This window comes from Solea solea, chromosome 6 (assembly GCF_958295425.1).
Source record: "Solea solea chromosome 6, fSolSol10.1, whole genome shotgun sequence".
NCBI lineage: Eukaryota > Metazoa > Chordata > Actinopteri > Pleuronectiformes > Soleidae > Solea > Solea solea.
This window is the reverse complement of record NC_081139.1, coordinates 8497519-8521978: the sequence shown is the minus strand read 5'-3', so window position 1 is coordinate 8521978 and position 24460 is coordinate 8497519. Positions and strand designations below refer to the sequence as shown.

Genomic DNA, 24460 nt, shown 5'->3' with positions numbered 1-24460 from the left:
TTAACACAGCTTCCTCCCCATCCCTGTGCTTCACTGGGCTTCGGGCTGGAAATGCATTAAGTGGAGCAGCAGTATCAGACTCACTCCTACACGATACAGTCTTTTTCTGAAAAATGTCATCTGGCATTACTGAGACAGACACAGAGGACAATTTGGTAAGACAGGAGAGACAGTCTGGTTTGTCACTTTTGGGCAGTTGTGAATGTTGGATAGCAGAGTGAGAACAGGCTTTAAAACATGTAAATATAAATGTGTATATATATATTTTTTTATTGAGTATCCACAAGGCTGTAGACGATGATTTGTGTTGGGATACAGTGTTAAATAACTCTGTGTAGTTGTGATTCAGAACTGGAGATTTATGTTTAATCTGGATTAATGATGGTAAAGAGCTCTGATTGGCTGTCCATTTATGATTTAATGAAAGCAGGGAAGAGGCAGACACCCTGGAGCGATGTGTGTGTGTGTGCAGGAATGACAGAATGATAGAAGAGGAGAAGTTAATAGAGCAAAGGTTGGAGGTTGTGGATCTGCACTGTGTGTGTGTGTGTGTGTGTGTGTGTGTGACTGTTCCCTAGGTGTTAAAGAGAGTGTGAGTGCAAACAGCCACTTAATGAGAGCAACACCCTGCAGAGAAAAGAGCGGCTAATACAAGGTTCAATTATTTACTGTCTGAAGGGCTTTCAGAAAAGTGAAGAGGATTAGTGCTTTTGTTGTTAAGCGGGTGGTGGAGGTTAAGCGGTGCACGCTGAGCCATTAGCACAGGCCACCTCTAATCTGAGTGTAGTCGTCGGCCATGGTGGCGCAGGTTCATGTTTAATGGCGATAGACAATCACACACACTCTTGAAGGAAACTGGTGCTGTGCAGACACAGAGTCTGGATCTGAAGCTGCTGAGAAGCAGAGTGGAGACGACATGTACTCATATGCTGTGAATTTGTCAGCGTGGGAGGCAAAAGGGCTTCATACTGTTTGTGATGACAGACGTAACAGTCGTCGTCTTTCCCCCACACTGTTACTGTGACTAATGTGAAATTAGATGGTAGCATGCAGCTGAACTTCATTTTCATTATTGGGCCTCCTGCTGTTTTATTTCACTGGCAATTCTTTGAGTTTCATTTTCTTTTGACTTTGATTTGAATTCGAATGACTTCTTTCACCCAAAGACATTAGAAATATTATCACAAACGTCAAAGAAAATCCACAAATCCTCATATTAGAGTCAAAATTTAAACGATTCAAATTATATGCAATTATTTCAGACTGATCTTATGTCATTCCAGTTGTATTCTTTTATTGCTCAAGAGCCGTGCAATCATTATTTATTGGAAAACTCTTATTGGCAGAAAAAAGTCAAGTCCATTTTATTTATATAGTCCAACATCACAAACACAATTTGCCTCAAAGGGCTTTATAGTCTGTACAGGAAGTGACACCCTCTATCCTTAGACCCTCAGAGAGAGTGAGGAAAAGCTAACATATTTATTTTTGTGATTTTATGGATTCCACACCAGAATAAATCTTAACTGCACGTTTATCACCAGCATAAAACCCTCGGTGCTTCAGACGTCACCCCCACAGTAAGATTATGTGCAGAGCACAGCAGGAGCCAGCGGCCCCTGAAACAACAGCACTGCTGACTCCATGTCTGTGGTGGAGTAAGACTGTGTCCAGCTACATCACACCACGTTTGTACAAATACATGCTGGATTCCTCGGATTCACAGATGACAGACAGACAGACAGACAGACAGACAGACAGGCAGAGAGGAGATCAAAGTGTGGAAACATTCCTGTGTATTAGGTTCAACTGTTAGAGCACGTAAAGACATCCATCATGGTTTCTGAGGAGGGTGGTCTACAGGGAGAGTCATGTTGCTGAGCAGCTAAAAGATGCTGTTTTGCTTTAACATGAGTTCCTTGTTAAAAACTGGAGGGTTGTTTGTCTCTATGTGTGTCCTACATTTCGCCCAATATCAGCTGGGATTGTCACCAAACCCCCGTGACCCTCATGTGGAGGACAAAGCGGTAAAAGATGGATGGATGGAAAACTAGAGAACAGTCCTGATGCTGTTCATCAGTGACAGGCACACTGTAGGTCTACTGTATCAACGCAGTCCACCAAAAAGGACAACCCTACACAGCTGAACTGTTTTGTCATTTGAATTCATAAGAAAAGTGTTTATTGCAAGTGACATATCTTTTTGCCACAGTGAGGACGGAACAAAGGTCAGGACGTAACAAAACAAGATCCGCCAAGCTGCAGACCTGAGATTTGAGACCGATTTGACACAAAACATCTGAAGAGTTGTTGTGTCATGACATTTTGGTATTTCCATTTATCACAACAATACAGTCTTTATATCACCAAATTGCTTTGCGTGCATCGCTAATGACATTAACTAATGGCAAACTGGTCGTGAACGAACAATTTGCTGCTTGCCAGGATTAATCAGAAACAAACATAATCTGGGCAAACATCCATTCATTATGAAACACAGTTTGAGAATTAAGCTTATTTGCGTGTGTGAAGATAATTAGAGGGCTTCAAGGGGATGTTTAATTTGACCCAGAGTAAAAACATAAGTATCTGATTTTAGTTTTCTAAAAAAAAAAGGAACAAAAGAAGAGAAATAAGAAAAATGAGCAGAAACACAGTGAGCACAGAACACTGTCAAGTGTTTTTGTGTGAATAATGTCAAAAGCAGCACAGTTTGGTGTTTGTGCATTTCTACTTTACATGCATTAGCAGAGGAAGACATACTGTATCTTGTGTGATAACCGTTGCAGCGCAAAGCGGCCAGATGTTAAATCCAACATAATTCGTCCTCGATTTAACTCTTGCATTTGCCAAATCTGGCTCTGCTTTGTGGCTTTGAGATGTAGTCTTTAATTTCCCAAAGTGGGGGTGTTTATGTGCTTTAGTACAAATGACCGATGCTATTGCAAGCTTTAGCATGTGTGCGAGTGTGTGTGTGTGTATGAAGACGTCTCGTGTTTCTTGTGGGAACTCCTCGCACAAAAGCCACACTGAGTGACAACTCTGGAATTTCATTCGCTGACGATTATAAAAAGTGAAACGTGAGCGCATTCCTGAGGGCCAAGGTGGTGCTGTGCCGCTCCACAGCTGAGGACTCGCTGAAAGACGAGCGCTTCACAGGAAATTAGCAGGAAAGTATTCAGAGAGGTCACAGAATCAGACATGCATCAACACATTCTTCATATACACCCGGTTTTCCCATGTGCACCTTCACTGAGTCTTACAATTGTCCCATTTTTAGCCTCATCACTGTGTCCCAGTCAATGAGTCAATGATTTGAAGTTGCTGAATCCTAACAGGCTCTGGTCCTTGTCCTCCGTCTCTAAATGTGATGTTTTTTTTGAGCCGTGAACACTCGACATGTTAAGTTGTACAACTCAGCTGCACTCGGTCATCGCGTGCCCCAGATTTGGGGCGGGAGTGGTGTTGTGAGGCTGTGGGAGAGCGACAGCTGACTAGCAGGGACTAGGAAGGAGGAGGAGGAGGAGGAGGAGGAGGAGGAGGAGGCGGGAGGGGGTAGAAGAGGACGTGGTGGTCAGACAGTCAGTGTCAACTGTTTGGATCCCGGGGGAAACTGAGCAAGAGGAGAAGGGGCTACAGTTGCAGCTGTTGTTGTTCTCTCCCTCTCTCTCTCCTTCTTTTGCACGTGCACTTTTAAGTTAAAGGACACTCATTGTAATTCCCTTAACTAAGTTAACTTAACAACATTATTGTTTGCACTGTTGTATAAAGTTATTATTGTTTAAAATTAGGGCTGTCAAAGTTAACACGTTAATCGGTGTTAACTTTAGATTAAGATTAACACGTTTAAAAAGAAATACACAACTGTGCACACTGTGTTATTAGTCTGATGAATTTAGTCATTAGAAGAAAAGCAAACTTTTAATCGTCATTAATGAATGAATTTCAAAATGTGAGATTAATTCGTTCATTTCTTTTTAATCCGTTTGAAGCCCTATTTAAAATACATTTTGCAGAACATCGTCATGTATTTCACTCTCTCACTCTTTCGTTATTGTGAGAAGTGATGATATTTTGACTGAATTAGTGTTGGATTTATTTTGACTGAATAAATATTATTTTAGTAAATAAAATAAAAGAAATATGAAAGTGCCATCATAATTTACCTGAGCTTTGTTTCCCTGCTCCAACACACCTGATTCAAATGAATGGCTCGTTATCAGGCTTCTGCAGAGCTTGATGACTATTTGAATCAGGTGTGTTGGAGCAGGGGTATTTTTAAATGACATACAACAGTGCTTTACATTAGGGAAGTTGGTTTTGTGTGAATATGGTTCATGTTCAAGTTTTGGTTTTATTCTTTTTTTTAATTTATTATGTTACACAAATGCTTCTTTTGTAAAACAAGCTTGAACTCATCGTCACATCTTTCTTATTTTATCTGACCGAGCAGAGTAAATCAACATTTACTGATCTATCACAAAATGGTTTCGACTTTCATCTTCAAGAATGTGCCAGAGTGTTAGTTCTGAGTGGCGTGAACCTCTGCAGTAGATATTTATTGCTAAGCTTAGAGGTACAGAGAGAAAGTGATGCACACGGCCTGCGATCTGGTAAAACATAATCTCAGTACGGGATTGAGTAAACAGAGATGAGTCCATGCTGCTTTTGTTTATATACTTCAGACACTGATGGAGTTACGGTGCAGATTTAGAATCAATCCAGTGCACAGTTTGTGCACAGGGAGGGAGCCACTCGCCGTTTTTTATCCTCAGTGAACCCGTTAGTCACGCAGCAGCACTTTACTGTCGGAAGGATGCAGAGCAGAAACAAATCACACTAAGAGCCACAAGCCGAATGCTGAGCCTTGATACTATATGCTCTGAATATTTAACTTTATATACTGCGTAACAAATCAACTGAGGTGTTGAAGAATCATTGTGGAGGTGGGCGGGGTTAGCAGTCAGCTGCATGAGGAATTGAGAGGTGTGGAGATGACTCATGAAAGCAGGAAACTGTCACAGGTGCTGCTGCTTTGTAATCATGCTCCTCTCTTTATATGCTGCAGTGTGTTGGAGCTCTCGAGAAGATGTGACTGTTGGGGCTTAGGAGCACTGGCTGTGTGCAGTGCATGGGATACATAGGTTTCGACAACATGCTGCTGTGATATCATCAAAAAGTGGATTTTATCATCATCAATTCTGTTCTTGAGAGGCAGAAAATATTTTTTACTCACTCTGACTGTGTGTGAGCATTGGTGAAGAGAGGCTTTTAACCATAAGAAAAAGAAATGTGTTGATCAACATGGTCAGTTGAAGCGGTCCTTAATAGGGATGGGAATCAGTATCGGTCAGTATCGGTACTGGTCAAAATCATTGGATCAGATATTGGACATATAAAGATATAAAATCTGATCCAATCCAAAAATCACATGCTTTACTGTCCACAGACTATAAAAATGTAAACAACAATCAGCAAAACCATTTTAGCCGAGTCATGTTTGGGACATTTATTTCTTCTTTTTTGGGAGAACATTATTTGTTTCACATTTTGAAAAATGATCTGTCTTTGAAATGACTCAGCACAAATGAATTAACAGCTTTATAGTGCATGAATGGTATAAAATTACTGTATCAGACTAATATCGGTATCAGTAGATCCTCGAGTTTGTGATATCGGTAAAAAAGTGGTATCGTCCCATCCCTAGTCCTTAATGCCAGGGGCAAATTGTGTTCACGCAAATAAAATGTTGTGGCCACATGCATCGCAAACCCCCCTATGAATGTGTATTTTTGTGATCAGACCTGAAGACGCATATCAGAACACATCGTTTGCATTTAGACGTGCACTTACTTACAGCTGTCCTCTGGTGATCAGATCACTCGAGGGTGCACAGAACAAGTGAGGACAGAGAGCGACATTTCTTTCTTGAAAACATTTAATTTACAAAGTGTCAGTCTGACAGTTTTTACAGTGCACATGAAACAGAATCAATTACTGGAGGTTCGCAGAACCCTGATGAAAAATACCAACGACAGTGTTAGAAATGACACTTATTACACAACCGTAAAAAGAAAGAAAATCAATGTTACATCTACATACACATACTATGTATTGTGACGTCTCACACTGTGCTTTTAAGCACAACCATCTCAGCAGAAACCATATGTGTGTGTGTGTGTGTGTGTGTTTTGGACCCTCTGAATGTGTCATATGTATTGACCTGAATACTGAGACACCATATGGATCAACTGGCCAAGACACTCAGAAGACCTGAGGTCTAATCCCTGCTGGATAATTGGTGTAGCATCATATTTAAAACTTGTGTTTTGTTTTTTTCCTACTATCAGATTGTCTTTGCATACAGTGACCCTAAATATAAACAGAAGAAGCATATTTTGGGAGAGAGTGGGACGTGTCATCTGTAATCCTGAGGAAATCCGTATATGTATATGAAATGACGTAAAAAAACAGCAAAAACGATTTATTACGATACAGCAGAATAAATATTATTGTAGCTTAATGCAGCGGTTTGTGGTTTAAGTGTGGTGGCTTGGTTTACACAAGAACTGACATGTTGCTCGTCATGTACACATTTATCTGTGCAGAATAATGAAAATCATGCAGTCAGATATTACAGAAGAACGCCTGTTAATGCTACAGGCTGCCTGATGGCAAATATGTACACTGATTTGTACATGCATTCTTTTAACTTGATCCTGTCTGATGGAGATAGTGGATTTTTTATGTCCACTTTCAACTATCCCGTCATTACTAAAGCCCTGAAATGTGTTCACCTTTGTAACACAATCATAGTTCAGAGTTTCAATGCTTCAAAATCAACTGAGCCGTTTGCATTTGTGTTGAGTTGAGCTTGTAGTGAACAAGCTTTACGTAACTGAGTATCAGATGGCTGTCAGTCAGTACTCTTATCTTTTTCCTTTTCCTCTCACTCTGTATAACAACAACCCAGTTTAGACTGACACTTGAGTTCAAATGTGCTCTGTCTACATGGCAGAGAGAAAAACCAGCATTTCTAAAAAGCACAACATTTCTGATCACAGCAGAGCAATCTCAAAATGTACTGTGCAATCTTTGGACTTGGCGTCAACTGTGTTGCAAGACTTCTCCAAACTGTATATAAATGTGGCAGTGTCACATTATTTTTCCTCCTGTGTTGCATTTAGTCCCTGAGCAAAAGTGAATAAGACCAGCTCAACCGCAGTTACCAAGGCATCAGAACCTAGAAACAAAAGGGAGCTTCTGTTCAGTGGCAGTGTGTTTGTTAACAGCTGTTTGTAGCATCCGTTATAAAAAACAGTAACCGTGCAATCCAACAGTTGGTGCTTCTATTCATAGAAGCAAAGATTTGAGATGACGACGTACAGTATGTCCTGTAGCATAGACTTTCTATGCAGGAGTAATGATGGTGACATTTTGAGAAAGACAGAGAACCCAGTCATACAAGCACACAGACATAACACTAATTAAATAATACAAAACCGGATATCTAAAAAAAAAAAAAACTCACTCTACAGCTCAAACAAACGCATACAAACTCGTTTTTATATCTTAGTGAGGACACGTCATAAGACATAATGCATTCCCTAGCCCCTTATCTAAACCTAACCATCAAAAATAAGAGCCTAAAGCTTACCATAACCTAAACTCAAATGAAATCCTAAACCTAAAACCAGGTCTTAACCCAGAAAAAGCCCTTTAAACTTGTGGGGGCCAGACAAAAGGGTAATCTTGTCCTCCTTGTACAATTTCTGGACCTCACAAAGATATAAATACAAGTACACAAACACACACACACACACATACAGGAAGCGAGGTTAAAGTTTTAGGATTGTCAGAGAAATTTGGTGACCTGATAATATCTCCATCCCAGGAGAATAATGTTTTCATTCATTCATTCATTCAGCTCAGCCATCATTCTTAAACACCTGCTGGGAAATAACACCCAGCAGTCACTCACTCTGTCTGGCATCACAGGGTGCTCAGTTGGCCTCAGACTCACAGTCAGACCCACACAGCTGTGTTGTAGTCAAACAAGGGCTGCATTTTCTCCACACCAGTCTCTGGCTGTCTCCCGTCTACATAAAGCTCTGCAAATGGGTGCTGGTAAAAGAGGGGGAAGTGATGTGGACGGTGCTGGTGGCTCTTTTCTGGTTCACCTAGACATGGACCTGGCCTGCCTTTGCTCTGCTGTCCGTTTGACCAGAATGGCAGGTAGAAACTGCCTTTTGAACTTTTAGGTACCATTTTTTTCGGCCTTTTGTAGAGGTCACCCTCTGGCAGGTCAGGAGCTATCCAGCCAGGCCTCTCCTTCAGCAGCTTGTCTCTGTCAGGCCGTACAGTGCGCAGGAACTTTTTGAAGATGTTTGTGGTTAGCGAGAACCTCTTACAGATCTCCTGCGAACGGCTGAGGCGGAGAGGGTGAGCAGGGGTGTCCGGCCTATCCCCTCCTCCGTCCACTGTCCTCTCCTCTCCCTTCCTTGCCTCTTCTTCCACCTCCTCCCGCTCCACCTCAGGCAGGTCCAACCAGTTACCCACCAGGTCTGCAAAGACATTGTCGCCCAACACTAAGGGCTGGCGGTTGCGGCTGCGGCTCATTAATGAAGAGGTCCAGTCGCTGGCATCGTCTGTGCTCTCCGGGGAGTAGTCGCTGTCTAGTGAAGGTCCCTCCCTGGAGAGACTGTACAGGATGCCAGGCAGGTCCACTGCTTGACCATGAGTATGAGGTTGTGGGTGAGGACAGAGCTCTGGTGGAGGGTTTCCCACCATTGGGCCATAGAAGTCCACTTGAGGGGCTGTGTACCCTGACCATCTTTTGGGCACTGACTCAAGGTCATTCTCATCTTCTGCCGTTCTGGAGGTTCCTTCAACCTCACTCTGCAGACTGGATGCGGAGAACGAAGACGTTCCCAGGCTGCTTCTGTTTCGAGATGAGCTGTTGCTTTCTAGCGTGAAGGTGTTTCTGCTCCCCAAAGATGACCTTGGACTTGGCATCAGACTTGGGCTGCTGTCCTCTGGCAGAGTTTGCCTAAAGTGTAGCCCATGATCCTTTTCTGACTCTAACGCTTCTTCAGTTGTAGTTGATGTAATAGCTGGCGGAGCAGGATGTGACATCCCTCGGTTAATGGGGCGACCTGAAATGTCCAGGTTTTCTAGAGCCGTCTGGACCTGGAGGACTTTGAGTTCCTGAAGGGCTCCCATCATTGAATTCATCTGAGCGTGGAGGCCATCCCCGGCTTCTTTCATAGACGTCTGCAGGGAGAAAATTGAAACAAATTAGAGAAGTTTAGAGACAGATTTCAACAAATGCCCAGTTTGACTAAAGGGCAAATTCCTTGTAGAGCTCATTATTTCAGTTTTTGGACTCAAGTTCATCATTTATCATGACACCAACACAAATGTAAATCAAACACAATCACAAGAGGGCCACACAACGGTGTAGTGATTAGTGCTGTTGCCTTGCAGCAAAAAGACCCGGGTTCATGACACGGTTGGAACAAGGGCCTTTTGCATGCATGTTCTCCCCATGTGTGCGTGGGTTTTTTCCTCCCACTGACCAAACTCATGCAGAGGTTAATTGGACGCTCTGAATTGCCTGTAGGTGTGAATGTGAGAGTGGACGGTTCTTCGTCTCCGTGTGTTGGCCCAGCGATGGACTGGCAACCTGTCCAGGACGTACCCTGCCTTTGGCCCTCGTCCAGCTACCCGCGACCCTCATGTGGAGGATAAGGCGGGAGACAATGGACAGATGGACCCTCAACTGACATGATCAGAAGGATTAAATGTTCAGTATACTGTATGTTGCTGAATGTAAATAACAAAAAATAGACCTGTTTTTATATTGGTTAGAGTCTGTGTTCTTCTCTAGTGTTCCAGGCCTCACACCTTTTTTATCTATAGGTCATGTGACCTAGTTTTGGATGACAGGCTGGGTCCGATATGGCTGGCGTATGAGAGAGGATCCAGACCATGACAGCTGTAAAACAGACTTGCTGGTTGGTTTTTTTCCCCTCACACTTTTTTTTATTACATTTTTATCCTTCCATCTGTATCCTCTTTTCTCCTCCAATCTTTTTGTCTTCACTCTTACTTAGTCTGTGCAGCAGTGATCATACAAGCTGCTTTTATCTTCCTCCTCTTCCTCCTCCACCTCCACTCTTTCCGCTCTCATCTGTGTAACAGCCTGTGTCATGTGACCTGACTAACTGTCTTCTCCCGAAGGCGGTCAGAAAGCCCACAGGCAACATACTGACCTATAACTCACAGGCCTGAATCATTGCACACCGTGACCCAGTCTTGGTCTCATCATTTAAAAACATGCACATTATTATTGAATGAACCTGTCAGGAATCCTACAACCGTTTTTAAAGATTTAAACATCTGAGGAAAGATGAGAGAAGACAAACGTGTCTGGGGAAAAAGCTCCCCTTCTAGCACATTACAAAGTATTTCCCTTATAAATCAAGTAGTATCATTCAGCAAATATCTGAACATTCAAAACCAAACATGAATGCAATCTAATGCAAATATAACTGGCTGCATCTTTGGAAATAAACCACTGATTGATTCTTCAAAAACAAACACCCTGTAAGGAAATGTCTTTGACCTGCTCTGATCACCAAGACGACTTGCAGCGATATTACATTACTAAAAATAAACCTTACCTTCTGTAAACTGTCAAAAAGCAGGAGGTAACATGTCCCTGTCAATCTCACTGTTGCACCACCGCCAGCCCTGGCACTGTCTCTCACCTTTCAAACAGTTCAGTCTAACTGCCCATATATGTATCTCTGTCCAATGAGGGGACACCGCTGGGTGTGACAGCCAATCAGCATGGCACGTCTAGACGATAATCCCCAAATGGCGGTGAGAGGATGGGGGCGAAGGGTGGGGGGGTATTTACTGAGGCGGAAAGCTACTGAACAATGAAAAGGAAGATAGTGAGAGGAGCGGTGAGAGTCAGCCGGATGAGCAGGGATGGAGGGAGGGGAGGAGGAGAGTTCACAAAGGGGGATCCCTCGCCATATGTTTAGATGTCGAAGAGAAAACTGTTGATGGTTTCAATTATGGATGACACCATAAGAACACATGAGGGAGAGAGAGAGAGAGGTAGGTGTAACCCCAGGCTGTGATACTTAATCTTGGGGGACCAGTGATTGTGTGACTGGGTGGGTGGGAAAAGTGGCCACGTAGGACAACTGGCAGCACAAGCACAGCATCATTTATTAACAAATGAGACCGTTTAAGCTCTGTGGGAGAAGTTTGTACAAAGAAATGTGTGTTTTCTGGGAAAAATACAACAGATAAACTGTCTAGGCTTCATTTTGATCTTAAAATCAAACTCTAACACAAGATTACATGACTTTTTAGTTAAAAAAAACAGGCGCACAGAGCAATTTGCAATGCTCAACCTTAGGTTTTGATGCTGTGATGCAAATAAAATAATATCTCTTTCAGTTTCAATAGGGTCATCTTGCACCATTTCTTTCTCCTAAACAGACAGTCTTAAACAGACCTCTAATCTCAAATTACAATGTTATGAAACATAAAACAGCTGGCTGGCTGGCCTTCACCTACTTTCTTGATCATTATCATGTTGATTCATTCTATTTTTATTTTATTCAGAGTTATATACTGCTACATACTGTTTATACAGTACCTTGACACTTTTCCAATACACTGCATTTAAAGTAAGCCTCTGGGTTGAAACACTTGGCTCATCACTAACATATAGCTGAGGTGCATGGTTTTTGATGAGTTCAGAGAATAGACCTGACTAAATCAATGCACATGCTCAGGACCAGAGCCTCGGAGCTTGTTAAATTAGGCAAAGAGGGTAGGTGTAATTAGCACTATCAGGGTATCACTTGTCTACGTGCCTTTCACATACGGTTGTCCTCACTTGCTGTAATTGCAGTTGCCCTGGGAAAGAGAGGATAATTATGGTTTACTTTCCTGCGCATCAACAGTCAACAAGTGAAGACGTGAGGGTTTGTGCATTGTTGCCGCTTCAGAGACAGACATGTGGCCTCAGTGAAGTTTTGCCGGGATCAACGGAGGGATTTACCACAGTCTGCTCAAATCTGCACCATTTATGTGCATTAGATTTGCTTTTGAAATGTCATCTCCTAAGCCCACCATGTTCATGCAGAAAGGCCGCACCTGTTTGCACATGCTTACAAAAAAACATCCTAATTTAGCGCTCACACGCAGCCTTTCATTTATCCCGAAAAATGTAAGCCCCCCCCACACACACACGATTATTTAAAGCACACGTAGTTGTTCACTGACTTTTCTATTCTAAGGCAACATTATTAATGCATACTGTGACCTGGAGAACAGAGGAACAGCAGTAAAACAAAACCCCATTATCACATATTATCAGGTCAACTAACTGCAGGTGTTGCCATTTTCAAGGCTGAACTTTGTGGCCCGAATGTGTCGGCCTTTACAACCTTCATTCTGCCTCCTGCTCAGACAGATGCTGACTTTAAATTAAAGTCCTGCAGCAGTTTCTCGTCCGGACGCAGATGTTGTGAATCCTGAGATGTCTCACATTTACAAGGTGTGAATGGTGAGGGCCTCATTAGGACAAAGACAGAGATCTGACAGGACACAGTCATCTAAAGGCCCTGATATATGTCCGCGCACAGTGCGCGTGGACCCTAATAAGAAAGGAGATTAATCGGGGGAATGCTGTACCACCCAGACACACGGGCATCATTACGCCAATCGTAAAGTTCAGCAAAATTCCTTTTTGAAGCGAAGCATCAACCTTTTAAATCCATCAACCAAGTCTTTCCATAAAAAACTAATCTTTAAAAAGCAAAGTAAATAGGAAATACTAACAGGGACTATCCAGATTCTCTCCATCACTTCTTTCTTTTCTTCTTCTGTCTCCAATGATGCCAGCCAACCATTATACAATTACCACTTGTTAAAAGGTTCTGGCTTTTTTGAATTTTATATCCTCGTGTCAAGATCCATCAGTTGTAGTGATGCACCCACAATCCATTCAATATGAATTATGTCTCTCTGCATAAACATCACCTCAGTCGTTCTGTATTTGATGGGAAAAATAAACTAATCCCACAGATCCTCACATGCCCTGACTTGACTCACTTCACTAAGTGTTTTTCCTTTTTTTTTTGAATGCAGCATTGTGAGCGCATGCATGTTGTGCGCCCTCCATTGTGTTGTACTCATTTACTGGATTATTAGGTGGAAAATTAAATGCAAACACAAACCTAAAACAAACCCTGCTCTATTCTGAGCAATAAAGTGCAGGTTATTCACCGATGTGTGTTATTTGCTGAAGGGGGGGTTGGAAACAGAGAGACCAAGGTTATCAGGACAAAAAGGTCTTCCTGTTTGGAGTGAACTGGCCGGCAGCAACAACTATGGTGTGCTCCACCCTCCCTCCACCTCTACCCCTAATTAAAAATGAATAGTGGGCTGTGTGGGTCAAGGATAGGAATGGCTTCTGTGTCTGGGGGATACAGAGAGAGTCACTGTGACTTAACTGCTGGACACGGCACAGACCACAGTGGACAACCCTGAGGTTATGATCAAGGGGGCAATAAAGCTGTACAGCCTTCACGGAAATAAATTAATTACTGTTCACAGAGCAATGAAAGCCATTCTTTTTATTTTTATGAACGGGCTCATATGGCGACCGTGTTGGGACTGAATGTCCTCAGGGTCATGTTCGAGAGTGAGTTATGATCAATGATAGAAAACAGGTCGTAAACACTTCTTTTATTTGGTCATGGCAAAGTGACCTTTTCTTATAGATGTCCACATTTATTTTTACAGATTGTTCGATATGTTGCTTGCACGGACTGTGGTGTGTTTATATGACTGTGCCCACACCTAATGGATAGATTTACTGTTGTTGTTGTTGTCGTCAATGAATAGTTATGGTTAGGTTACATCATGCTACAGTTAATTAAAATGATTAACAAAACAAAAGTACTGTTCATTCATTCATCTTCTACCATATTATTCTCCACATGAGTGTCACGGGGGGGGGGCGCTGGTGCCAACCCCAGCTGAAAGGGGAAAGGCGGGGTACCAGTCCATCACAGGGCCGACTGTATTTATGGTATTAATTAATTTTTGGACCAAAGGTTCACAGCTCTTCATGCCCAATGTTCCAGTTTGTTTCATAAAACAAGCTCACACTATGAGCGGCGACTGACATAAATCTTAAAATTCTATACTTTTTTAGAAATGTTGCAGAGGAAAAAATCTTTTTTTAATCTGTGACTCTACCTCGAGTAATGAACATGTCACCGTAAAGAGGTGATAAACGAGAGAAACTGTCCCTTTTCAAAACCAGCCCTATTTGAAACAAATCTATCACTGTTCTCAGACCCGCTGCCCAGTAAAAGACTCCCCGATGACCTTTTCCGAGAGATGGGAGGTGGTTTAATGGCTTGTTTCCTGCTGAATCTCATTTACGCCGCTGCGAAAACGTGGGAGACACAGGCTGATTAGAAACCATATCATCATCATCTTTGCTAGATGATATTTGGAGACAGGCTGGAGCCCAATCTGTTGCTTTCTCTGCCACAAATCTTCACCGGAAGCAATCACTGTGAGATAGCGTCTCGATTACGCAGCAAGTTGACGTCAGCGCCTTGTGTGAGTGGGCAGTGAAAGTGTTTGGCCGTTTCTCCCGGCTCTAACATCAAATGTGACGCTGACTTTGCACAAACCTCTCCCTGTAAAATCCCAGACACATTTTGCTGAACAAAATCTGCTTGATTTTTGTGCAGCTTCAAAGAACCATATTAGCATATGAGAAGAAGACGTTGTAATTAATTTATTAGGTTTATTTTTAAACTCCTGGGGGTCGAGTACAAAAGATTTTGGACTTCAATATTTGTCACTTATTCAAGCAATTGTGTATAAAAGTATAATTGACTCTAAATATATTTGTATTATCAGCGGATATCAAATGATAGTTATGCAACACAGGTTGTTTGTTGTAAAACAACTGTATATAACTGTTTATTGTGCTGTTTCATTATTTGGAATCTATGTTGTTTTACAGGCCGCTGTTTTCAGTGAACATCTGTCAACAAATAGACTTGTTAAGCTGTGTTCCTGGATCAGGTTTGCCTTTAGACTGAGAGCAATACCTTTCCTTGGTAGGAGGTGTGTGTGCGCTATGTGCTCGATGGCCGCATCAGCAAGATACAGTACGTAGCGCGACGTTGTACCGATGCACCGACATTGAACGACATGGAATGCCACACAAGAGACAACAACGGTGTTGCTTGTTTTTTTTCTGCTCGGTTTATGGCTCTTTGTACAAGAATAGACTGTGGGTGTTGAAGAAACACAAGGGAGAGATGCTTTTTTTGTCGCCCAATCAGCTGACTGTCATGGGTCTAGTTCCACCCGTACCATACCGTAACCCAAGGGAACAGTACCAAAAAATGGATGGAACACTTGTAGTCAGTTATTTTGGTACTATTCCTAATGGAAGCGCAAAAAAAAAACCAACAGTGCTAAAAGGAGGGTGAAAACAACTCCAAATGAAGGAAAATGTTTGGTTTATTGCTGGTTTTTAGCCTGCAAGTTGTCACTCAATTTGTGAACCTTTCTGAGGTGTAATGTCAAACATTACCAGAGACTTTTAGGGCATGGATCAAACAAATAAACTTAAAATAAAAGGCTGTAGAGAGAGGGACAATATTGCTCTAAACCTCAGTGTTTGCCCATGAGAAATAATTCATATATTCTTTCCTTGCAGTGAAGGCGAATAGAGACGAGCAGAAACAGGACTTTCCTCCATTGCTGTAACCACTCAGTTGTTTTACAAACAAAACAAATCTGCACTTTGTTCAAGGCAGTGATTTTCTCTAATTCTCCATTCTCTGAACCATGATGCATGCCATGATGAAAAGTAGCTTTGTGTAAAGGTCTGTGGTTCCATCTCAAACATGGTCATCAGCCACACTAAAGACCACAGCTGCCACTAAGAGTTAGGCCAATTTTAGCCGAGGGGAAGGAAGGGCAGGTTTGAGAACAGGAGCCGTGAGGGAGGCACAAAACTAATGAGCCTGAATGAAAACCACTGTGCTCCTTTGTTTAGTGAACACTTTTATGATCCAATGTCTTAAAGTGCAGCACTGGTGTTTTCTTAGGTACTGTAACCTCATGTTTGGCAGCCTTGGTGTTGAATTCCAAGGTGACAGACAAACTTGCCTCAGGTGTAAAAAGGGATGAAGGAGCGTGTGATGAATGTGAGATCAGCTTTCAGCTTCAGCGGTGATGATATATCAAAAGCTCTGATTTATGCTTCGGTGTCTGAAATGACGCTGTTAAGCAGGTGTGAAACCTCCATTTACAGAAGATGAGTCAAATGCATGTCGGTGTTTGGATCTGCGACAACAAGCAGGCAGGAAGACTTTGTCTGTTTGAATAATGAGTCATTGGTGAGTTTAAAAATATTTCACTGCGGTGGATTTCTGTTGTCGTGCTCTTTAAAGGAGCAGATAGAAGCAGACAGCAGGTTGACAAGCTGTGTTTTCAGCTGCAGGAACACACGTAGAAAGATGGAAAATGACGATACATTCCTGACTTGAAATCCAATCTGTCAGATCTACGTTTTAGTGACACTGGTGTCTCGGTTGTGGTCAGCAGACACAAGAAATAGCCCGCAGACCTGTCAGGTCACAGGTCAAATGTTCAAGCGTGACCTAACACAGTCCACCCACCCCCCGGCACAGTCAGCAGCACACCACACACACACTTCTGACACCTTTCACATTCTCATATTGCGTTCTTTCACATTAGCAGCTGACCTAAATGGCATCTACATGCTTGCATGTGTTTTGCGCCACATTGCACATTTTGCTTTTAAAGAGACTACAACACATTAAAGGATTTTTCTCAGTTTCTGTTCCTTCCTTTTGTACACGTGACAATTTTAATTCACATTTTCGTAATACTAAATGAGAATAGACATCTAGCCTGGATTCACTAAACTCTGCCCATTGATGCGATGGATGTGACTCAGAACAAGGGCCACTGTACATGGAGTTTGCATGTTCTCCCTGTGTGTGTGTGTGTGTGTGTGTGTGTGGGGGGGGTTTCTCTCCGGTTTCGTCCCACTGTCCAAAAACATGCAGAATTGGGAAAACTCTAAATTGACCGTGAGTGTGAGAGTGGATGGCTGTTTGTCGATATGTGGCCCTGTGATGGACTGGCAATCTGTCCTGGGTGTACCTCGCCTTTCGCCCTATGTCAGCTGGGATTGGCACCAGCGCGCCCCAGGAAACCTCATGTGGAGGATGAAGTGGTAAAGATGGATGGATGAATGGTTAGAAGAAACTAACTAACACTACGAACAGTATTAATACAAGCATGACGTCCAGCTGAATAATAAAGAGGTCAATTGAAATACTTGAACTTGAGCATGAAGTCTGAATACATGTTTGTCAAAGTTACCGCATGGTAAAAGTACAGTCTCATCCGTCTGAGACATTATATGGCGAGTCTTTTTAATTATTGATTTTTACACTGTTCAGAAATGAATGTGAAACAATGCATTAAAATGCAACTCCAAAATGTGAAACTGGACTGTTATGGTCCTTTTTAAAAGCCCCATCTCAGTCTTTGGAGCATAGTTAGTAGAGATATTGAAGAACCACTTGACTCAGCCTTGTAGCTGTAAGTCGCTTGTTAGATGTTTGTGATCTCTGTGGTGCAGATGGAGCCAGTTAACCACTCTCCAGTGAGCACTGGATGAGAGTCAGTCGCAGTAGAAAGAAAACTGACAACATTGGCATCGATGTCTGTAGTCTTCTGAATAACAGATTGTAGCCCACATGGTCCTGGACAGGAGGAGGCTGCCTGGCCCTTTTTAAACTGGCATCTGCTCACTGATCTCATCTATTAAATCCCTGGAGTGGCACAGCAATTTTTCTATTATGTTACCAAACTGCGATATGGCAGCTGTAGTTTTGCAACATGTCCTCCTGGCATTATTGTCTACTCTGCTGAAATCTCAAGTACCACTTCGCTGATGTGTAGCTAATGTGGAGCAGAGAATAAAGCAGATTATGTTGCAACACACACACACACACACACAGCCATGTGATGCTTCTCTGTGTCTGTGTTTGCTTTGAAGATGATTCCAAATGAAGACTGTGCCATTTGAAAAATGTGTCACTGCCAAATGTGTCTGTGAGGCTGCAGCTCAAACATTTAGTTTTTGTCAAAGTCAAAGGAATGACAGCGTAAGGAAGACACCATCAAATGAATGAGCTGATAGGGAGGATAAATGAACACGTTAAATTACGGAGTCTTAAAATTCCATTTGGAGCAAAATAATGAGACAAATCCCTTTTACTGTGTCACTTTCTCACATTACTCTCTACTGCAACATTACATTGTATGTGAATCTTTAAGAGGAAGTGTCATCAGACTAAAAAGACTTAGGTTTACTGTTTTGAGTTATGAGGCTGAAAACATCTTTCCCAGATGTGTGGACAGAGAGGAGGAGGAGGAGGATACTGTGAGCACACACATGGTCCGTTCAAAGCTTTAAAACGAAAAATCCACCTGAAACTAAAAGCTGAAATACAATGAGCAGGACTGAGTCTTCCAGGACACAGAAAATGCAAAAACAGCAACAAAAAAAAGTGATATTATTTATGAGAAAAGGCACATTTGAATACATCATTTAGAATTCCGTTTCTGTCTGCGCGCAAAATACGCGTGCCAGATATGCCGATTACAGATGGTGCCCGTTTAAAGCACAGACTGATAAAGTCTCCTTACAGTATTAGTCGCAGTAATATAATTGTGAATATAAGGGTGGGAAACGTACCAGTTCTTGCTTCAGTCGCCTCAGACACGCGTCCATGTTTTTGCATTCTGGTTTGGAGAACTGTTCCATATCTTCCTCTTCACAAACAACGATTTCAGACGAAACGCGTCGCCAGTCGCCGCTCGAGCATGACTGACCCGAGGAAGCTTCCTTCTGGGTAGACAATTTAAAAAAAAAAAATGTAGAGCAGAAAGAAGAAGCAGAAGAAGAAGAAGACGAAGAAGAAGAAGAAGAAGAAGAAGAACAAAAAAGCCTCAACAGAAGAAGCACAGATCTTGTTGAGGAATGCGCGCGCGGGTCCTAATGACGTGGATGCTGTACTTAAAATAAAAACAGCTCCTGATGACGAAAACGTGTTTACTCCAAAAAATGACTGAGAGATCCTCTCGTGTCTGCATCAACAGACTCACTCACTCACTGTGTATGTGTGTGTGTCACTCAATGACTGTCAGACTCTCTCTCTCTCTCCCTCCCTCTCTGTGTGTGTGTGTGTGTGTGTTCAGTATGTTTTTGCCCTTTGCTTTTTTCTCATTCAAGAGGAGCTTATTTTGCCTCTTGTCTATTTTCGTCCCATGATGGAGCCTCTCATGACAAATCTCATTCAAACCAGGATGCATCATAAATGTTGGAGCAGCAGATTTGGTCTCATAAGCTTCTGTGTCATCATCATAAAGTCTGTGACAAGATCTACAAGATTATTGAGCCAATAATAATAATAATAAAAAGCATACATGAGAAATGTGCTTCTACCATAAGCAGCAGCAGCAGCAGCAGCAGACTGCAGGCTTCAACAGCCACACTCAGACTGCAGGAGGATGTTTTAGGAGGATGTGTTGAAACGAGCCATATGTGTCATGAAAGGAGACCTATAGAGACAGTTTCCTGACCACCATCACAGAGGTCACAGAGGAAGCACCTGAGCCACAGGCTTTTGTTGTGTGACCTGGATATAAAATTTCATGAGCGAGGACAGGAAGCATTTGAAAATACAAGGCAGCCAATCTGGAGCGCGTTTACTGCTGCTTCCCTCTGAACATACACAGCTGACATATTTCTTGAAGGTTTTCTGAAGCAGCCAGAGAAACTTAGTGAGGTCTGCTTCATATCATGTTAGTTAAATATACTCTTATTAGTTGTTTGGTCCATAAAAATGTCAGAAAATCATGTTTCCAAAATGTCTAGTTTCACCCGAAACCAAAGACATTCCATATTTCTGGTTTCGTTTGGGTCAGTCAAGTAAATAGTTTCAGTAATAGTAATAGTTTAGTAATTGATTAACAAACTATTAAATGGTGCAGCTCTACTTGCTAAACCAACCATAATATCCATGGCCATATTAATAGCTGACATTAACTGTTAAATGATTGTCTGCCTACAGTTTTGTAGAAGAGTTAGCAACAGTGTGTTTAAAAATTGGGATATTAAGACGTGTTATTTGGTGAATAAACTGGATTGATATATCAAAGATTATACAGAATAAATTCAGCCTTAATGCAGAGAACATTATCAGTGATGCACTGCAGTTACAGTCAGACCAGAAAAAATCTCAAAGTTGAGACATTTGATTTCCTCTGACTTCTTCTGGCTACTTTCCTCTAGACGTTTATCACCAGGCTGATGTTGGTTGATTTTTCTCAGATGGATGAACTGATGCTCAGAGAGAGGAAGAGGCAAACGTGTCCATTTCCCGTTCCAAAAGCAATGAAACAGGACACATTAATAAATCATCTGAGCCCAAGTTAACTTCAGAGAAGTCAGCTCTAACTGACTTTTCTCTTTCTTTTATCCTCCCGTAACTATTCATCGTCTAGATGTGACAGTGGTTTTCTGTTGTGTTCAGCACATTTATTATATAACTGTGTCTGTTCAGTGTCATCTGGGCTGCACTTAATGAAAACTTTATGCCAGTAATAATAAAAAAAGAGCATAGTTTCCCAGACAGAGAGCTATTCTTTAAACATTTATGTCATTTGAGTAACAAAATAAAGGAAACTGTATCCATGTGATATATAGCAGCTGATTATTGGCAAAAGGCTTTGCTGTAAAACCCCTGAAATAATTTCCGTTATAATTTATCATCTTACAACAAGCGATGAGTTCTTTCACATGTTCGGAGTTTTCAAATGAACAGCAGCCTTGTGCCCCGCTTTGTCCCCACTCCTCTCCCTGGAATTCATTTGAATGCACTAATCAGATTTATAGCAACATTTGAACATCTGCTGCTTCTCATATGAGGCTGTCAGTCAAAGTTGGACGAAGCCACACCCACATGAGCAGATTTAACTGTCAGACTCTGAAGCAACACAATCTATCATCTGCACTTTAAAGTAACACGATGCAACTTTTAAACTTTTATTTGTAACCTTAAAGTTACTCCACGTAGCTTCAATCAGCTTCAGAATCATTTGGATTTCTGATAGTTTGAAAAAGGGAAACGCTGTTCTTGCGTATGTAGGTTATGTGCATTGAGCCTGAGAGCTGAGATTGGCGCAGCACCTCGTGCGACCCCCATGTGGAGGATAAAGCAGTCAAAGATGGATGGATGAACATCAGAAAGCAGAGAAATAGAGCTTTGTACCCATATACTTGTCATCACGGTAGCCCCTCAGGACCTCCGCCGAACGACCGTCCAATCACAGACAAGATTCACCAGCATGTCACGCGTTTGTGACGTCAGCTTCTCAGCACCGTAACTCCTAAACGGTTGAATAACTGCCAGATATCGAAAGTGAACGTTATCAGAGGCACTCACTCAATGAACAATTTTTGACATTTCTACAGCCATAAAATCAAAGTAAACGGAGGCGGCCTTATTATCATGATGGCCATAAGAGGGTTAATGAGTGAGTAGGACCTCTGTAAAGGCCCATTTACAAGACAGAGGCAAAGTATAGAGTCAATAGTCAGTCAGGAAAACGATGAAGAAGCAACTTACAGTTGCAATGAAAGAAGGGAAAAACAAGCAGCCAGAGCTCGCTGGTTTAAATCAGGGTGTCAAACGTATGGCCCACGGGCCAGAACTGGCCCACCTGAGGGTCAAGTCCGGCCCACAAGATAGATCATAATGTGAATGTGAAATACTATATTTTTCAGTTCCAGATACCTGTGACTAAACATGTTATGCATCTGCAGATCCAGTGTGATCTGTAAGTTGTAATGCACATGTGTGAATGGTAAACTTAGGCATAACTGTGTTGACATTGCACTTATTTTTCTCAAGAAATTTCAGGTTTTGTTCATAATATGTAAAAAGATACTTCATTAAATGGAAAACAAAGGGAGACAATTTGGAGTATGCGTTGTAAAGTGCATCAAAGATGAGTTGAGTTTGTGAGTGTGTGTGTCGGCCGGCTGCCTCATCAGTGTCATCTAATAACCCCGACCTGCAGCTGCTTGTTATGTGTGTGTGTGTGTGTGTGTGCGTGTGTGTCCACTTCCTCACAGCTGTCTGGATAAAGAAATGTCTCCTGACATCACTGCGCTGAAACTGAGGTGGCACATGCACCAACAGAAACCATCGAATCACCGCAGACAGAAAGAATTATAATCCCTTCACTGACTCACTCACTGTTTTCACTTGATTAGTTTTTATCCTGAAGTTTTTGATTTCAGGCCAGGAATGAATCGAAACGCCAAGCAACGACAAAACACAGTCGTCCCTGCAATGAATCCAGGAGCTGTGTTTTTCTATATACAGTATATTCATCACAGACGTCATAAAAGTCAGTGCTTTGGTTGAAACAGAAACTGAATTTTAAACGATTAAACCCAGAATCTGATGCTAAATTGTGTTGCAGATTGGATTTTGATGTTTCCGCTTTTATGAACCAGAGGTTTATGGAGCAGATAATATTATCTGCTATCCATTCAGATGCTTTGTCACCAGTGGATCTTTCCAAAGAAGAAATAAAGAATGAGAAAAGAGTTGTCAGTAAAAAAAGTCATTGTGATGATGTTGTATAATAACTGTAATAAAATAAAACCTCATCAGTGAACTGAACTTACATCATAAATCATGTGTCACTTCATAAAGGCAGGCTTGGGACAATGTGAGGAGTTAATTTATTGCTTGTTCAGTCAAACACATTAAATCCCCTTTAAAGTGGCAGTTTTGTATTATAGTCGTTATTAAAGACATGCAATAGATTAGTTGAATGGCAGAAAATCATTTCATGTCAAGTCATTTTTAAACCACTGATTTCACTTCTGCTCATAATAATTCCTGCTTTCCTTATTGTCATTTATATCTTATAAAGTTTGTCTGTTATCCCTGTTTAACTTCCAGGATAACGCTGTGTTGAATTTGCAGTTATTTGATTATTATAATATTGTGTATCATACTTGATATAAGGGACAGAAGGTGTGTGTGTGTCGATGACTGACCAACAGGCTTCACAGTTCTATCAGAAATGTCAGTGCACTGCCATCTACTGTCCAAAATACACCAATGCACTCTCATTTTAATCTGAACAAAACTACATGTATTTATTTATCAGTGTGACACATTATTAGGGCTACAGTATTTCCTGCAGTTTCACTGGCTGATGGATTCATTTTAAACAATGTTTATTTTGTCACCAATCATTCATTTTTCATTAAACTCTGAGGATAATTTCCATATGTAAACTATTTTATCCAAAAACATAAAACAATCAAGTATGTTTTTTCAAAAATCGTATACTTATTTAACTTATTAAACTATTTTTGAATGATATTTGTTCTAGGTTGATTTCAAACCTACTGGTCTTGATTTGTTTGTTGCGTTCTAGATTATGTGTTTTTGCTCAAAACACTCACATCATTTCATTATTTTAAGCTCTTCGGCCTGGACATTGTTCATCAGTAGATGTTTAGATAAGACAAGTAAAAGCTGCTCTCTTACAACCAACAGTAATCTGGTGAAGTGAGCCTGATGAAAACTGCATTCCCTGCATAATAAACTGCAATTGTGTGAGTTAGTAGCTGTAGAGTTCAGACATAAATCACATTAAGCATTTAAACATCGCGAGAGAGTAGAAAGTAAAAAACAGAAAACCATCAAACAGATTGACTGTGCTGCGTGTCGTCAACAATAATTCTCATTTTTAGTGGCTTTTGTCTGTCGGAAAATAAAGTGCTTCAGTGTGATTTATGTTCGCATGTCGTGAGTAAGCAACATTTTAAATCATTATCTCCCATCAACTGCAGTCACTGTGTGATTTATTTTATTTAGTGTAAAAAAAAAGCACATTTAATAAAATATGATAAGAATTATGTCAGCTATAATGACACATTGTATAACTATAACTATGTCAACATGTACAAATATGTTGTGCCTTATTCTATTCAGTCTTATAATAGGACCTACACTGCCATCTAGTGAGACAGGCACACATGTGCAGGTAAGATTGTACAATAAAAACTGTCATGGTGTGAAGAATGTCACACTGTAGTTATTATTTATTTATAATATTGGTCATTTTCATAATAACCAAGCATTTTTGAAATAATGTAATTTGTTCAGTTTTCCTCTGGACGAAAAGTTGAAAATGAAAGTATTTCAAGAAAATACTGTCAAGTTTTAAATCTCACAAGGGCAAGCAAATTAAAACC

General features: G+C 41.3%; 1 protein-coding gene across 2 annotated transcripts; it reads right to left on the bottom strand.

Moving 5' to 3' along the window:
* Window positions 1–5926: 5926 nt before the first annotated feature.
* Window positions 5927–19336, bottom strand: inka2 (inka box actin regulator 2). Of its 2 annotated transcripts, none has more exons than XM_058630530.1 (2): window positions 18869–19336; window positions 5927–9273 (listed from the first exon to the last, which is right to left on the bottom strand). In XM_058630530.1, exons 1-2 carry the CDS (start codon window positions 18935–18937, stop codon window positions 8026–8028), a joined length of 1317 nt encoding a protein of 438 aa, XP_058486513.1. In that variant the 5' UTR covers window positions 18938–19336; the 3' UTR covers window positions 5927–8025. The 2 variants fall into 2 exon arrangements, with proteins under 2 accessions (XP_058486513.1, XP_058486515.1); XM_058630532.1 differs by lacking the exon at window positions 18869–19336 and adding an exon at window positions 10686–11165.
* Between the last annotated feature and the right edge of the window lie 5124 nt (window positions 19337–24460).

Excerpts from the sequence above, each read along its gene's own strand:
- inka2 (XM_058630530.1), bottom strand. The coding sequence starts at position 18,937 with ATGGAACAGTTCTCCAAACCAGAATGCAAAAACATGGACGCGTGTCTG. Across the intron at positions 9,274-18,868 it reads GGCGACTGAAGCAAGAACTG|ACGTCTATGAAAGAAGCCGG; the intron begins GTACGTTTCCCA and ends TTCTCCCTGCAG.